The sequence below is a fragment of the Caloenas nicobarica genome, chromosome 11, assembly GCF_036013445.1.
Source record: "Caloenas nicobarica isolate bCalNic1 chromosome 11, bCalNic1.hap1, whole genome shotgun sequence".
NCBI classification, from domain to species: Eukaryota; Metazoa; Chordata; class Aves; order Columbiformes; family Columbidae; genus Caloenas; species Caloenas nicobarica.
Window position 1 is genome coordinate 14,032,445 of NC_088255.1, and position 18,324 is coordinate 14,050,768.

The following is an 18,324-nucleotide window of genomic DNA, read 5'->3' on the forward strand; positions in this document are numbered from 1 at the left end:
ACATCAGCATTTGTGCTTACTTAACCTTGAGCAGTTATTGTGGTAAACCGAATGGTCTATGGAAACACTTAACTCCCCAAGAGGAATAATGCTTTCTTTGAGATACTGGATTACTAAGCTCCTTTCTGGCACCTACATAGAGAGACCTGTTCCAAAATCTGCAGGCAATGTACATGCCGAATGGCACACTTCCTCGGCACAAAGTCTAAGATTTGAAATAAATCCCTTGCTTGCAATGTACTTACTTGATTCCTAAATGTAAGGCAATTCTGCAATGTTAATGCGTGAAAATCACCCAGAACGGACTATGGGCTGACAAACTGCAGAGGGGTTTGGGCCCTACAGCTACCTGGCTGTATTCTGAGAGGAGGAACTGGAAACATGTCTGTGATCAATTTTATGGATAATCAATTCTCTGAAATCAATTAAACACTGTTGACTTGCCCACCTCTAGTTGCAGTTGTCAGATTAATTCATGTAGTTCAACACAACAGATAATCCTAGTGCTAAATTAATGACTCTTATTTGAACTCACTGCACCAATAAAAGGATTAACAAAGTGTATTCTTCTTACAATGATTTTGTCATTGTTTCTTTAAAATTTCAGTGTGTAATAACTTCAGATTCTCGTCTCTTAATTTAAAGAGAGCACACTATGTAGCAGCATTTTCCATTTTTACTTAATCATCCACTTCTTTTGTGTTCAAATCCTAATCCTACAAACCACATTCAAGCCTTGTGAACTAGCTCCATGTTTATAGATAGAAGGTAGCTTTGAAATAAAAGAAAAAAAGACTTACAGCTCTGCAATACTCTGATCACGTATTTTCTATACTATATTAGAGACACCTGTAGACAAGCAGCATTTCACAGCCCTGCTGCACTGAAAATACAGCATCTGATGCAGAAAAGATGTGTATCATGACTTTAGGTAGAATTAGCTATTTAGTAATCTGGTCCTTCCTGGCAGAGATAGATTACCATCTGAATTACTGCAAAAATTTGGTGTAAGGGGATACAACACAGATGCTAATCTGACCTTAACGTTTCTCTAAACTCCTCTTGGCCACTGATTAGATAAATGCTGGTCCCGTATATTCCCTAAAGACCACCATAAGCAAGGATTAACAGCCAGTTGCCACTCTATTTATTTTCCTAAACTCAACAAACTGTGTCCTCATTTGGCACCAACTAGCAGGTCTCTCTGGGTTTCAAGAGCCAGTTTACACCAGCTGAAAATCTGTCTCTGGGTGTCAAACTGCTTTCTGAATGCGTTTGGAATGTTGTACTTAGACCGTGCACTTGTGCTTTGTTGCAGAAGACACAGATAAACCCAGTCTTTTGTTTAAAGACATGGTGCAAAGGTTTAAACCTTTTATTCCTGAGACATCACACATTCTGTATCACCTGGTGACATCACTTCACGCACATGTAGTAAATGGTAACAAAGCTCTTGCTGCTGCAACGCAGGGCAGCTACAGAGCAGACTCCATATCTTGCGGTAGCTGTGATGGGTACAAATACATCAAGGACCTTACACACAAGATCCTTTTAAATATCCAGATCTTACTCTTCGGAGCTATTTCTATGTTTCCCACCAAGCAAAGCTTTTTGGCTCTGACATGGTGCTGCTCACCCCAGCCTTGCAATCTCCTCTTGGACAGGCTTTTCCCATCTAGTTCCTGACATCTGGAAATCTCTCCCTCAGCACTGCTGGATGCTCACTTGTTGAGAGAGGAGCCTCCCTCAGCATTGCTGAAGTTTTTTTCCCCCCCACATCTGTCACCTCTAGCTTTGCAGATAGGTCCCAGGAGGCTGCTGCCCCTCTTCTGGGGTAATCCAGGCTCACTGTGGTAGATTTGCAAGAAGTCTTTGCAAAGAGCCTTTCTCCTGGCTGTTTTCTGTGCTTGACCAGGCAGCATGCCTGATCCTTATGTTACCTGAACTCACGGGGCACACCTGTATGGTCCTGCTCGTGGCTTCACTCCTGTGAGGGAATTTACTTTAGGCTCTTTTTTCTCACCCAGCTTGTGTTTCTTTTTCCCTGCAGTGCCTGGCACACCGGTGTGGCCGGCTGCCCTCGGTGCCTGTGCTCCCTGCCTCCAAAACCCCTTACCAGGCTCTTTCCAGTCCTGTGATTGACACTTAATGCTACCTATAAGAGGAGAAAATTCCTACTGTTTTTCCATTTAGCCTCTGGAGGGCTTATTGCAAGTATTTTAGAGAAAGGTTACTTTCCTCTGTATGGAGGTGAAGTAATTATATGTTCCTGTGTGTCTTTACACTGCTGTGTGGCCGTGCCATTCTGTAATTTCACCATAAGGCTGCTGCTTGTGCACCCCGGTTGGCTGCGAGGGCTCTGCGTCAGCACTGAAACCTGTCAGCTGGAGCCAGGAAAAATGACCACCCCTCACGCAGATGGAGACAGTGCCATGACTTACGGCTTTTTTCTCCTCTTAAGTAGAAAAAGAAAATGTTTTTTCTGTGTAAATTGGGATTTAAGTGAGCTCTCTGCACTTCATCAGGGGTGGATTAGTCAGCTGTTTTATGGGCTTGATATTAAAAAGGGTGGGAGCTTTGCTACGCAGGAAACCTCAATATCAATTGGAAAAGAAAGAAATATAAGACATAGGTAGGGAGATAAATTATAGCTGAGATGAAGATGTACTCACATAAACCCACAGTCAGATGATCTCATTAGCTGCACCATCTTCACACCAGAAAGACATCATCATCTGTCTGCTTCTCCCTAATGCCTGGTGGATGTTTGCGTGCGGCACAAACGATGCAGCCCTCACTGAGAGATGGGGAAGCACCTAACTCGGCAGCCCTCGCTGCAGACTTTGGCTCAGGTTGGCTGCAAATTTGACCCTTGAATATCTTCCCCTGTTTCCTTAATCACTGGAAACATGGGTACACATCTGATCATCACTGGCTGCTTTGATGTACCACCCATGGCAGAATGATTCTGCAGTATGTGCACAGATATACATATATGTATACACACAAATATATGCATTTGTACATACGCTTTCTCAGGGAGAAGCGTGGCCTCTCTGCTCTCTGCAGGTTGCTCACTGATGGGTTGGGTTTGGGAACTGTGCTGTGACACAAAAGTTCACCCACTATCGGCAGGGTCAGGCACATCCCTCCCCTCTGCTCCATCCAGCCTTTGCCCTGCAGATTAGGGGGCAAACTGGTAATGAGAGCTCCTGTAAATGAACTAATTATTCTGCGCCATCATTGCCAGTTTTGCTTTTGCTCCTCCTGAAGTCAGCACCTCTCAGGATCTGGCTGCAATTTCAGGGTGGCTGCAAGGGCGTTTCAAGAAGATGTGTTTCTGGACAAATGCAAAGTCAGAAAATATTTCACTACACAGTTAGGCTTCTCTCTCTCCCCCCACTTTTTTAATAGTGTACATGATATGCTGTGAATATTTTTTGAGCTTACTAAATGGGTGTTAGTGTGGAATGGATACATTTTTTTCCTCCTTAGAAATGAAGTAATCTGAATTCACCTAATAAAAAAAATACAAGTCTCTTGCTCAGTTCCCATGGTGCTACAGAAGGACAGGGCTATAGATTTTCCCAGGAGTGTGGAATAATTCACCAAGCCCGCTTGTTATTCATATAGACAGTGCATTAATAATATGGGACCCTGAGATCTCTTCTTATCTAGGCCGAAGCACAGCTAGAGGGATGAGAAGCTGACTCCTTGGATTTCGAAAACATTTTTCCCCCCTTTCTTCAAGAAATAAGAATTGATCGAAAGTATTTTCACAGAGTGGAAAAAAAAAAGGCTTTCTGGTGATACCACCTAAAGTACATATTAGATAAATAGAAAACTATTGGCTTTGTGACTGTGAACTGTTTTCTCTTGATGTAAGTGCTGATAGATATAGGATTCTATCTAACAAAGCATTTAGTAAGCACCTGACCCCAAGTCAATAGGAGTCTTTCATTTCATTCTACGGGGCTCAAATCCTGCACTCACTCCGAGGAGAGCCAGGAAGTTTCTGTATTTCCCATGTATTTTTCGGTGTATTTCTCTTAGCCAGTGTGAGCTGGGGTAGCAGGGGTGCTGTGGGAGGATGCATGGGCTGAGCACCAGCTCAGGGACCCGCGAGTGGACGTGCTGCATCTCTGACTGCAGGAACACAGTGCTCCTGAATTATGAATGCTTACTCTACAGTAGGCATCTTATCCATAATTTAAAAAATAAAACAAATTACCTCATGCCAATAGCATGGCTGCATTTACTGTCTGCCCAAGGAGTGACATAGCAGGTATGAGCTTTTCATTTGCAGGTCCTATGTGAGAGAAAGGAGGGCAAGCGCCAGCAAAGGGAACAAGTGCTAATTAATGCTGCCATCTTTCTGCTCCCACCATTGCACACGGCAAAATAAGGATGTGCTGTACTAACCACCCAGTAGCATGACTGGACAGTTGTGAGGTGCTGGGCCAGAGAGGCATTAAAAGTCACAGTGGTCCCAATGGTCATCAAGACTTTTGTTTAGTTTGTTAATGCTGTCCTGATGAAGTCTGATGTAAATTCACAAGGCCCCATGGTGGCTAGTGCTGGCTAATCCTCAAATTAGTAGAAACCTGACATATGCACAAACATGTTAATATTTCATATATTATGGAATTATTTGAAACCGGATGTGATCCGAAGCTAGTCTGGGAGAAAGGGAAATACTGGATTAATTTCATTTTATTTTTCTCTATCACTGAGTGATTTCCCTTTTCCCTGATGCACGACTGGTATAAATTGGACAACAGCAGACCATGGAGAGTTAAAACACTAGTCCTGCTGCCTGAGAGCTAATGCCTTAAATACTGTGTTGCAGACAACACGGAATCGGATCATCTCAGATCTCTGCAGAGACCTTTCTTAAAGGAATAATTTAGAAGAAGAGGTACTGGACAGCATTTTAGTAGCACCTTCCTTTTTCTACATTGTTTTTGACCAGTGTTAAAACCACCTCTTTTCCTAAAAGCACTGGCAACACGCACAACCTGCATGAAAATCCCTTTGTGACTGATTTCAAAAGCCAGCGCAGGTGCTTTTCTGTTATTCCATACTCTGTGGTCCAACAAATTTCACAGATAATTGTGCAAGAAATATTGAGGTTGCCTCTGAAAGAATTTTAAAAAGACTGGAAGATTGAAGAGAAGGGAACAAAAAATTCAAGCATTAAAAAATATGTGTTTGTGAGCATCATTAACCATAACACAGTAAACTTCAGTATAGATGAACAAATTATGTATTATTCAAAGGCCTCAAAGAACACAGAGACATAACCACCTACTGACTGTACAGAATGGTTCAATACCACTGTAAATGATATGGTGCAAAGCACGTTATTCACAGCATAAAAGTGACAGAATTAAAATTATAAGTATCATATTCCTATTACATTTTTATAGCAATCATATGAAGTATTAGGACTGAGAGAATATTATCAGAGCTTTTCTGTTAATATTTACTCAGTAACCCCATGGGCTCACTTGGCCTCTGTTCCTACCTGCTTCACACAGGCTATTTGTGACATATTTACTGATATTCTGAAAGAAACATGAGCAGTTGCTGCGAAGTACAGTAGAAAGCAAAAGTGTGTGTCCTTACAGGGAATGGGAAACTTCCAAATAGGAAAATTTTCACCTGCTTTCAACTAGAGTGTAGAAAAGGTGGTGACTCCCATGTCCAATCAAACATTCACGTTGTACATACTGAGTACTAAAACGAACTACTTAAAAAAACCCAAACCAAACCAACAAAACAAAGAAAAAAATAAATGAAGTGGCCACAAGACTGTTTTGCTAATGCAAGCAACCAAAGAAAACTGCAAGTCATGTAAACAAGCCATAAAGAACCAAACCAAAATGACATAAGTGTATTAATCAATTCACTGTTGCTCTCTAACTCACACAGCCAACTTCATTCATTTGGCAGAAGAAAACCTATTCAGAAGGGTGGCATCAATTTTGCATGAAGATTAGGTCAACGAAGAATGAGAGGTGGACATTACAGTCCTGACGCAAATATGACAGTCTTGTATGACCTTTACATTTCATACTGTCACAACGAAATTATTTTGAAGTCATAAAACCCCGTATGATGCCAAGATCTGATGATGCCCCACCAAACCTGGGGCAGTCTGCAGCCTTTTATTTGAAGAAAGTGTCTTGTAAAAGTAAAAGCAAAATGGCTTTTCAGGAGGCAGTGTGAATGCAAATCCCTCAGTAACATTTAAATATTTTGAGAATATGCTGAGTACATTTAGGAAAGGTTCAAATAGCATTTTAAAAGGTGTTTAAAAGCCACGTTTTTTCATCAGGGTTTCACTAGCCTCAGTGCTTTCCATGATAAGAAGGAAGATGGTGCAGGAAAAGAAAGCTCTGATGAAGTAATGAACAAGATTAAGACTATCTCCATGTTTGCATGAACAATAGAAGAAATCTTGGTCCCACTTAATGTAAAAGATGTGCTGGGAATGGTAGAAAAGTCTTTAAAAAGCCTAATATCTATTTAAAAATAGGAGAAATATATGACTTTTTAATTTTCATTTTAGTGGATACTTTTAGTTTTGTGGGGAATTCACTTATTAAGAAAACAAACAAACCAACCAAAAAACCTAAATGAAACAAAATTTTGCAGTCACCAACTGATCTTTATTCACAGAGGTAAATAGATTTTCTAAAGGATGTGGGCTTGAGACCTGAAAGGACAATTGTCATGTGCCCACTGACCCTACCAGGAAGATGCAAAAGGCATTGCTCTAAAGGAACAGAGGACATCACTGGGAACATCTCTCTTGGATAACCACAGTACCAGAAGAAGAATTCAGCTTATAAAGACAATGACATGAAACTTCAACCCTCAGGAGAGATTGTACTAGCCATGTGTCACCTAGCAAGGGGACAAATCCCAGCTATTTGTGCTGATACCTGAGTGCCCTCACAGGCCTACAGAGCCTATTGCAGGAGGAGGAAAATTCATGGGCTTCTGACACAAGGAAGACAAGCTGCTTGTGAGCACAGTGGAGAGGGAAGGTGTGAATTCAGAAGCATGGCTAAGAAACCCTTGCAGAAATAGCCAGCATGTTGCACAAGATATGCCTGCAATAACACAAAAACAAGAGAGAGTAAGTAGGTCCATCAAAGTGTGAAGCTAGAGGGGTCTGCATGCCTGTCTGAGCTGCAAACCCTGCAAGCCCTGTGCTGACCCTGGCCGTCTCTGAAGTGTGTGGGCAGGATGGTAGGTCAGGGCTTGCTCTGGTACCTTCAGATGGTGGATGCACCTGGTGTGTCCAACAGCATTGCTGCAGCATAGGGTAGGAACACCCAAAGCTGCACAGGTCTCCTGGAGGCAGAGAGCTGGGGACTCCCTGGCCATGCTCGACACTTCTTTGCCCAAAATAAAGGGACATTCTCAAGCTGCTGTAACACAAATGAGGTAAATCCATTTGGGACTTGCTCAGGAGAGGTATGAGGGGAAATGGAGAAAATAATAACAACCATGACAGAGAGCTGAACAGACTGATGCCTGTGGTATGTGCTACGGCCAAGTGACATGCAAGATAAATTGTACAGAGAGAACGGAGCATTCAAACCATCCTTCAAAAAAAAAAAAAAAAAAAAAGACCTTGAATCATGAAAGTAAATGTGCAACAGAATAGGTAAAGAAACAGAAACCGACATCTCTGTTTCATGACAAGATTTGGCTTTTGTTTTGCTCTCACTGTTGCTACTACATAATTCATTGGTGACTGAGGCAGGTTTTAGGACAGTGTCTGTTAAATGAGCAGCAAGGAATAACTTATAACTTCAGAGGCTGTCACAGCCTGGCCTCACTATACCTTTTTTAAGACGAGGCCCCCAAAGAAAAAGTTTGCTGGAGTTGGCAGGAAGCGATGCTTGGGAATACATGACAACATCCTGCCCTTCACAGCACAAAACCCCCACATTCTCAGCCTGAATTTCAGCTCATTCAGGAGAAGGATGGCATATGAGCATCCTATGTACAATGATGGTGTGCTGCCTATGATGAGAGCTCAGAGCAAGAGGACAAAAGGACCATTTATCACCCCGGATACTTATTAAAAAGGTTAAGATAACTCCTACGTATAATTGTATTCTCTCTTAAACAGAAAATAAAACTACCTCTCCATGCAGCCCAGTTATGTCTCGGAGCAATGGCTGGTAGGAGTGGAAGGCAATGCAATCTGTCCTCTGTAACACGAACTCAAATTGTCAAAGCATCAGCCTTGATGAGGTGTTTTCTGATGAAACTGGACTGAGAAACACCAAAAGCTTGATTACAATCCCATTAACTCACAGTTTGGCCAATGGTATAAACAGAGCAGAGCTGAAGTTCAGCTCGTTTTATATGCACTACTAAGCAGCCATCAGGTGGAGCTGGCTCAAGGCAATCATCAGCCACAGATGGGAGTCAAACTGCTAATGTGGCATCTCCCAGCCCTTGTCACCTTTCACAGGTGATCGGTCTGTTTGGCTGTGAGTATACTGCTCTACCTGAACATCCACGGACTTTTAAGTAATGGTTCCAAGCAAGCTTTCTTAATGATAGATTATGGCTTCAAATTGTATGCAGTATAAAACCCAGTGTGAGATTAAATGGTCTTAATCATTTCAATATGGTAGGTAAAGAAGGCAAAAAGTTGCAGATGACCTATTGAAATGTTCTCATGTACAAAAGAAATAACAAATCCCAAATCTTTGTGTGAGCTAAGGTATGGACATTAATGGGACTCCTTATGGGAAGTTTGGGAGTTTGCCTTAGCAAGAACAGAACCACTAAATAGGTCAAAGTTTTGACTTAAAACAGGTCAGTGTATCAAAAGTCACAAAGCAAACTCTGGGATAAAACAAAGGCCAAAGTAAATGCCCCTTCTGTTAATTTTTACGAGGAGCGTATTGGGCTTTTGAACCATTCACCAGCCATCTACAAAAGAAGCTACGGGCTGACTACAACAACTAAACTTGAAAAGGGAAGACATTTCTTTGTAGTTCACATTTGCTGGCTTTGAAGTCACTGTGAGTCTTACCAGTGACTTCAATGGGACTAGCTTTGCACTTTTATATTGGCCATTGTTTTATCCTTACTCCTTTCAAAATTCCAGACAATAACATTTCTTTTTATTGTAATCCTGACAGAGCAATTAGGCTCCAGTCCACACCTGCACCCAACTTTTTTTCTTAACACATCATTCTTTGAGCTCCTCTTCTCTGAAGAGAATTATAAGATCTGAATTAATGGTGTCTCTCTACACAGTGCCTCTGTTTTTCATGATCTACTGAAGAATATTAAATTCTTTAAGGCTTCTACATCTGATCTTTGGTTAAGACCATCTGTAGGTTTCACCTACAGTTTTATGAGTGTGCTTAACAGAAAAAGAAAGGCTTATTTTTTTCAGGATAATTAAGCAATAACAGAATGACAGAATGTGGATTAAAGCATAATCATTCACAGGTGCATTCATAGCTTGTTTTTAGTCATCAGTTCAGAAGCTGAATCACATTCCCACTGTAACAAGCTATGAACTACTGCCTCATAATGTAAAAATTTGAAAGCATAATGCTAAAACATTTTCCTTCTATATTTAATAAATTAACCTGATACGTACACACCACAAATACTTGCTGAGGAAACATGAGGTTCTCATCCCTCCAAGGCACTCCAAATCGCTCATCTTTTTATTGCAGAATGTGCAAGCATTAGAGCTTTGTCTACATAATCCACAACACCCACAAGTACTCCTGTCTAACTTTTGGCTACAACTGGACTGGCCCCTGCTCCTTTGCCAGTGCCTTTGCAGCACGTCATTGAGGAAAGGTGCCCAGAAGAAAGAATTTTTCCCAATGTTTGCTTGTACATCTTCCCCCTCTCACTCACTCACAGGGAAGCTGAATGCCAAAGAACGGACTCAAAGAAGAAACATTGGGTGCTTCCAAGAAATGCAGCTGTGCCACCACCCCTGGACATCCAGCCACAGTAAGGGTGAGGAAAGCCCAGGACAGAACCCACCTCAACTCCAGCCAAATGACCTCTGGCTCTTTGAAGCACGTTTGGGCTGTGCGGTGGTAGAAACAATGGCACGAGACATTTACCACAAAAAGCAGAGGGGAACTTCTATGAGATATTCTGTTTCACAAAGCTGCTGCACAGAGGGATTTTACAACATGGAGTGGCTTGTTTGGGAAGGGTAACTAACGGGATCAGTACCACTTCCCATCTTCTTATGAGATTCACATTTTGCTAAGGACTTCCAAGCCACGGCTTTCTTCCTAATTACTGCACAGTTTCACCCTGAAGCACTGGCAGGGGAGCCCCAGAGAGAAACAAACCCTGTGGAGCTAGACCTGATATGAAACCCAGACACAAATAACATGGTGGTCTTCCTTCAGCAAAGAAAGGCCCATGACAAGAAACAATACCAGTCATTTCGAAAGACAAAGATTCATCTTTTAATCTTTTTTACCAGGATTCATTTACTTATGTGGTTTTGCCACTGACTTTTGAAATGGCTAATCAAATCAAAATGAATGGCCACTGTCCTTTGAAATATTTATGAATCAAAACTAATGTGGCAAATGAGGGATCCTGTGAAGTGACTCAAAGATAATTTTGTCCAGTTATTTATTAAGAGCTTGATATCACCATAGAATCTGTTATACTTTTCCTGTACTGAATGCTGTACTCTCATTTTTGTGAGTAAATCTGAATGTGACCCACGTGCAAAGAATGATGCACTAAAGTACCAGGTGATGTCGTGTAAATGCATGCTTCTGGTTATACACTTTTCTGTTTTGTTAAATAGAGAACACAACAAAGTTCCTATGCATAATCTATAGATTTAAAGCTATTTACTGGATGGTACACAAACAGAGACATATACACAGGAGGAGCTACTTGCCATCAACACAAGAAGGTCTGTTTCTTGTAGTCCCAGCCACTTTCCCAGGTAGACAGGAACATTTTACTGTTTGTGATCTTTCTTCAATTCGATTCTTATTACAGCATCTGTGTGCTGCTATAACTTCACATGTTCCTCCTTCTGGCAAAAAAAAGAAGAAAGAAAAAAAATGAAAAGGAGAATATTGACACTGATTAGGAAGAGCAGCAGTGGCTAATCAAAGCACCCAGGCATGCTCCTGTCAGTATGTCTGTACAGCTTCTGTACAGGTGGAATTACAACATTATTCCTCTCATTGTGTGTGCTCCTGACTAAGCCAGGTGCTGCTATACCTCGGTTTTAATAGGAAATGCAGATAAATGTCCCTGTACAGCAGATATAGCTTGCCCATCTTATATTAGAAGCTTCTCTGATGTCAGCAGAATTTTTGGCCTGAAAAATGACTGTGTCATGATCTGGCCCTGAAGAAATGTAGGTAACACACTGCAGCAAATGTGCAACAACTGTTGGCTGATTTTATGCTTGTAATATTGGAGACCTCTTCTTCCAAATATTCTCTTGTACAAGGACGGGGACTAAGGGAATCCATCTAGAAATAAGCTGTTTCTCCAAATGTTTGATTCTATGCTAGTATTCAGCCCTTAGGGAGTGACAATCAGTCTCTTCAAATTACAGGATGGTCCAGCAGCACTTCCCTTTGCTACCCCCTCACTAAATTGGCAGCTTTAAGGGCAGGAGACCTTCCCTTGGTGTGCAAGATCACCAGGCTTAATTAGTCTTCTCCCTAATTGTTCTTTATGAACATTTTAAGTGGAGAACACAAAGGAGTGATCGACAGACAGACATTGGCTTAGGGTTTATTAATACTTGGTGTTTGTGGCATATGTTATGCACAGAAACAAAGCGTCAGGTGTATTATTCCCCTTCACCTCTGCAGTGCAGTGCAAGGAGATGAGACACCACAGTGGGCTAATGCACTGCCCAAGTAATTTCTCACTTCCTCAGTTCAGGTTCTATTTAGCTCATAATCACCAAGTATTTAATAGCACCCGTCTGCTCCCCACAGATATTTGGCTACTTTATGAAATTGCAGCATAAATTTGGCAGGATTTGTTTAAACTTAGTTCAAAACATTGTGCACAGCCTACTAAAGAGCAGAATGTGTAAGAAGGCTTGCTATTATAGAAAAGCATTATTACTTTATGCCACTATGAAATGCTAACTGTACATTGCTTTTATTATAGCATAAAAAGCACTATTCCTATCTTAGGCTTTCATGCTTTTTGAAACAACTTTGGGAGCTTTTGAACACTACTGTAACCCTGCAGCCAGGTAGGAGAATAAGCAGTGTGGAGATGCTGATCCATGTCTGTCTGTGAACGGAGGGATTTTGGAAGAGGTTGGTCAGTCCAGTAGCATCTCCCTGCTCAGGAGTGAGTCCTGTTACCTGGTAATTCTACAACTGTGGTATTTCTGTAGCCAGGCACTGGGGTAGATGGTCAGGGAGGAATCTCCCTTGAACGTGTGTAGTTACGGTCATGTGGTGGTGTGCTATCAGGTGTACTCACAGTATTAAGTGGTACAACAACTACCAATGAACAGGGATGCCACAAAGTGTGGTAATGTTTTATAATATTAAATTTTAAAACCACTGACCTTCCAGGGTGAGTCAGTGGATGAAAGCCTGTGAACGTCCATTAGGGTAAACGAGCTTAGGTTGCCTGGTCATGGGGTTAAGCATTGATGAGTTTGCAAGCATGAAACAAGACTAACACTGCAGTAAATATTTAACACATCAGGAGGGAAATTCTGCTAGATGTATTAGTTATTAGGTGCATTTGGCCTGCTGACACAAGCTTTTTGAAAGCCAATAGGTGCCATGGAAGAGCAACAATTCAAAAACCCATCACCTGACAAATGGTCTTTTAAGTGTCTCTTAGAAGTAAGAGGAATTGTGATAATCAACTCAGCCCCAAATGCTTGTGTTTTTCTATGAAGTAATGCTTCAGGTAAACTCCCTGTTCTCCCATCGAAATCATATTGAAAACAATGAAAAGATTCTCATTGGTTTAATTCATCTTATGGTCATGCCCTAAGAGAAGCAAGACTTGTGATTTTATTGATTGCAACCTCAACAGTAATGCAGACAGTATTAAGCATTTCTAATTTTAGACTACATAGACTGTGTGGTAAATATCTGTGAATAAGCTAAATGCTTAATTTTCTCTATTAATTTGCTGTATGAGTACTAATAGCCACATGAGCTAGTCTTGCTTAGTTATCTATTCAAAATAATGGGTTGTGGTGTATGTGCTTTATAACACCTTTAATTGTTATGTGGAAGCTCAAGTTGCTGCAGTAATAAAGAATTTAACTCAAAGTGTATAGTTGTTTAGAAATGGCAAAACATAATGAAACACTAACAGCAATGAAAAACCACTTTTTCTTTACCACTAGACAGTTAAGTATGTTAACTGGAACTTTTAGCTGCATGGACTATAACTGTAATGTGACTAATAAGAATAATAACAATAAAAAGACCCTTCCCGGTTCTGACACAGAAGAAAAATTCCATCTCACATGGAGAAAGTTATGCATGTTACACACCCAGTTTTCCTGGAAAATTTGTTTTGTGGGATTAGATTTTTCCATTAAAGCATGTTTAGCTCATGAATGACTACTGGAAAGCATTGCATTCTTTGTGTTTTGCTGGTATATATTTTAGCAACCCTGCATATACATGTTAGACTTTTTAAAAGCCATATATGAAATGGGAATACATAGCGGAACTCAGGCAAATACAAACAGCCACAGTGATACTAGGAAAATACATAACTGAAAAAACACTCTTCATTACTTTAGTCAGAGAAATACCTATACCACAAATATATTGGGGAGTGATACACATTCAACTTAAATCTCTATTTCAGCTGTACAAATGAAGAAGTTAGAGCAGGGAGAGGAACATGAACCAGTCTTCAGTTTCCACTGAAAAAAATCTAACGTGTTCAGATGCGTATGTGAAGTATCTCTTTATTCTGCAATTTTTTTTTCCAACTTTCTCTTTTTTGGGGGAGAGAGGGAGCAGGAGAGGGCACAAAGAAATGCTGTAATACCAAAATCTGAGGACTTCTGCTCCTGAACCAGTGATTTTTTCTCAGTGGTTTTTCTAGATTACAGGAAGACTTGGCAAAATGTTACAGTGCTGGGAGTCCTGAAAAAAATGTGAATTATTGACCCAATAGGCTGTGAGTGTGGCAAAAGTTTAAATCCTTGTCACAAAGAACAGAAGTGTCTTTTTTTGGGGAAGTTTATGGTCTACTGAGCTAAGGCAGCTTCTGGCTTTGTTTCCACAATAACAACCTCATCCAACTCTTTCAAGTCAATAGGGGAATTGCCATTGGCCTTAAAAGGAGAGGGAAGAGTCCTAAAATCCTCTAAGTAAGTGTCTTCTGAATCTTTTGTTGACAGTTGCATTTCATGAAGTGGCTGTTTTATCCACCTGGTAAGAAAAATACTGCCTTTTTTTTGTGTGCGTGTTTTTATTCTTTCTTTTTGTTTAAATTCTCTCCTGCCCCAAGAAAATAAGAAAAAAGATTAAAAACGAAATGGGAACTTGCAAATTAGGAATAGCTTTGCTGCACCTTCAAGAAGCTTCCGAGGTAAATGAAAATGTCCTAACATGACTTATATCCTCTTCACACGAGACATTAGCAGGACGTGACGGTAAGAACAGCTGATGAACTTTGCATGAAGGAAATGGGATGCCTATCGAAGCAAGAGGGACAGAATTGGCTGCTGGGAAGGACTCTGGGTTGTTGAAGATGGCAACTATCTGTAGCGTTATGACTCTGCTCGTATCTCCTAGCCTTTTAGGAGTCTTTGCTCTGGATAGGCTTAAAATATGAAACTGTAGAAATTATCTACCATTCTTACTGTAAAGCAGGGATAACTGTTTGTTTATAACTCCTGCAAATGGTTTAATTCTGATTGGAGGACGCTAAGCTCCTGAAACTATTTTCATGTTTATTTCTGTTATAAAGCCACCTTGAGTTTACACACCGCAGAGCAAAATATTTTATCATAAGTAAGAACCTACTCTGGGTGGCTGTGATTTAAAATATCTAATCATCTATAGGGTCCGAGTTCATGTCTGGCAGAAGCCAAAAAGCCATCTTCTAGTCATCTCTGGGTTTTATATCTCTAGCTGAGAGGTAATAATAAAAGCATATTTTGCACTTCAAAATTATAACTCACCTCTGTATTCTAGCCAAGCCTGAATTTATCAGTAAACAAACATATAAAAGGCAAACAGTAGTGCTGATTTGCGTTATACATTGTGGAAGTCATTAACTATGACTCAGGTAGCAAAACTTATACGTTCTCTCTTTGACAGTGATGACAATTTAATAGTATTTGACTCTGCTGAGTTACATGGAGCATCCTGCAGCAATGAGAGATGTTGTTTATCAAAATGATAAACATGTTTTCATTTCCTTCTTGGCTGCATGTATGTGATCGGAAGTCTAAGGCCATCAAGAATTCACTTATTCTGGCCACCAGGCAGACATTAAGCTATTCGGGACCATCTGTGCTTGAAATGAGTTCCACTTAATGGACTTTCCTAGGGCAGGTCAGTCATAATGAATGCAAGTGTGCATGAATGCATGAGCAAAGCACCGCTTAGGTGAGACTTCTTGGGTTTTTTGGCAGAGGCACAGACGGTTGATAGATAAGATATGCCTTTCTTTTGGGAGTCATACACCCAGTGATTTTAGAATTCAGATCCTCTATTACATTTGCTTCCATCTCATCATCAATGCACCAGACAACCTAATCCAGTTGAAGGTTGTTGTAAGTACTTGCTCATGTTACTCACAAAAAATAGTGATAACCAAACAACTTTATACGCTTTGCTGGTCAAATTCTGTCTTCTGTCACACCATAAGCAACCCACCTTGGAAATATGAGCAAAGGAAATCATGTGGACCAATTCTATCGACATTTCCAGAGAGTTCATTAGAAATATTACTGTTTTTCCTAGCTCTGTTTATTTATACAGTGTCAGCTAGACAGACTCTGTTCCAGTGTTGTCATCCTGTTTGGGGTCACATACCCAGTGATGTTATTCTGATAAATGCTTAAGTATATGCAGATGATGCTAGACCTGGGAGATCACAAAAAACTTTAAACTGAATTGAAATTCTTTAGACCTCAAGAAAATGATTAACGACATGACAGTGAAAAAATTCATCAGATACATGAAGACTTTCTGAAAAAGTGCCTACATAAACGAATGGGTAAAAAACTTTGCACCCTTGCCACGTCATGCCTTTATACAAACATCCTAGAGAAAGAGAATGCAATCCTGTGATAGCTATTTTTACATTTGCTAAGAAGAATTCAGATTTGGGGGCTGCAGTTTGAATAAGCTTTGGAAACTTCCCAGGTGTAATTAATACATTCATAAGCTTTAATCAAAATGTTTATGCCAGCTAATGTGCCAGAACTACAGACTACACTGTGCTCAGGGGAAAATACTATACTTTACTTTAAGAAATAATAAGCTACTTCTATGTTACTTACAAAATAACATTTTTGCTTCTGACAGAAATATGTAACAGATGGAAAAACAAAGTCCCATGCTACTCCATGAGCCACTTCATAAGTGAACAAATGAAAGACTCCTCATAGCCACAGCACAATTACACTCAAATTTTTTGTTTTACATATAATCCACTGACACTCTGTATCTGCTCCAGAAGGAAAAAGATCAAGCTTACAGGATGCATTTCTGCACACAGAGGAGTGTGTATTTCTGTGCAGAGATAGTGACAATGCTGCAGAGATATCAGACGGGGCTTAGGGTTTTTACTCATTTTTATAAGGCCAAGGCTAACTGCACCTCAGCTGCCAGAGTGCCATCAGTCGCAATGAAGTTACAAAATAGCTGAATTTGCCCATGAACTTTAAGTGGCACAAAGGTACCATCAAAAAATGGACCCAAGTATAAAAAGTTAGCATTAAGCCATAGTTAATTCTTTACCATTATGATAACTGATACAAACAGATTCATGGGTTACTCATTATATATGGAGTTAAAATAACAACCATGGGAATTTGTAACACACTGCACATGCTCCGCAAGCCTCCTGGTTATATACTGGATTTCTTTTGCCCAGTGTACCAGAACAGACTGCAGTGGTCTGTTCCCTAAACTTATATTTATATGTTCATTAATATTCAGTATTTTCGTTGTTCATTATGTGGGATATATATTATTTTCAGTTTGGGAAGGCTCTATGCAACTGCAGCAACATAAGCGACTCCTGCGTTGGATCATTAAGTTTTAGGTTGGGATATTATTTTCTCAAATCTTGTTGCTATGGAAGGGTTCTGGAGACACAGGGAACCTCCTCTTACAAAAGACCAGAACAACTAGTTCCATGAGGAGTTTGGCTAGCAAAACTTGCGTTTCCTGTAGATTTGCACCTTGTTGTTTATTTTGAACTCCTACTGAGCTTCTTTTGATGTCTAGGTGACTTAAAAGAGTACTTGTGGAGCTACAGCTCAGCTGAGAGCCCACAGGACTCTTTCCTGGTGGGTGGTGCAATAACCCCGTTCGGTGCAGGCTCCTATTCCTCTGTCACCCATACAACGACCCTGTTTCTAGTAAGACCAGGAATGTTATTGTCTTGGTTTGTGTTGGAGAAGAACTGCTAGACAAAGCAGGTCAGCTACAGCTGGAATTTAATTTCATGCTAAGCCAAAGGTTTGATAGATTCTGGAGTCAGAATTCAAATCTAAGAGGGACAATATGTATTAGCAGAGGCATCTCTGGTTATTTAGAGTGCTATATGCTAATTTTCTAACAGTGATTTCGACAGAAAACTTCATTTCCATGAAATCAAACTTTTCTACAGAAATCCATAATAAAAGAATTTCTAGAGGAAAATAGTATCTTTAAAATATTTTGTTCATCAGAATGTTAATATTTCATTTGAATACCAACTCTCTCATTTTTTTCATTTGTATTTTATTTCCCATTCAGTATAATAGGGGAATCAGGGATATGGAAAGCTCTAATTAGCACACGGATCTGAAGTCTTTTACAATTTTCTACTAATGCTCTCTGCCATCAGCCACAGGAGGTTTTTATCTGAGAGATTTACAGATTCTTATACTTACACCCAGAATAGACTCTGATTCTCAAGAATTGGTTTATTCTCAGAAAGTAAAAATAAGTATTTTTTGTAAAGAAGAAATGGTACAGATTCTGCTCTTGAATTCACACAGAAAACCCAGAGCGCACCACTGTATGAGATGTGGGTGGATCTAGGGCAGGCTTATGGATTTCCATATCAAACCAATATACACACTAGAGA

The 18,324-nt window shown here is 40.2% G+C and overlaps 1 protein-coding gene across 1 annotated transcript in view; it reads right to left on the reverse strand.

Moving 5' to 3' along the window:
- Positions 1-18,324, reverse strand: part of TAFA1 (TAFA chemokine like family member 1) — a 225,589-nt gene that overhangs the window by 32,669 nt on the left and 174,596 nt on the right. Inside the window, exon 3 of the mRNA XM_065642755.1 lies at positions 10,940-11,080. Coding sequence (XP_065498827.1) covers positions 10,940-11,080 — 141 coding nt within the window. The remainder of the gene's footprint in view (positions 1-10,939; positions 11,081-18,324) is intronic.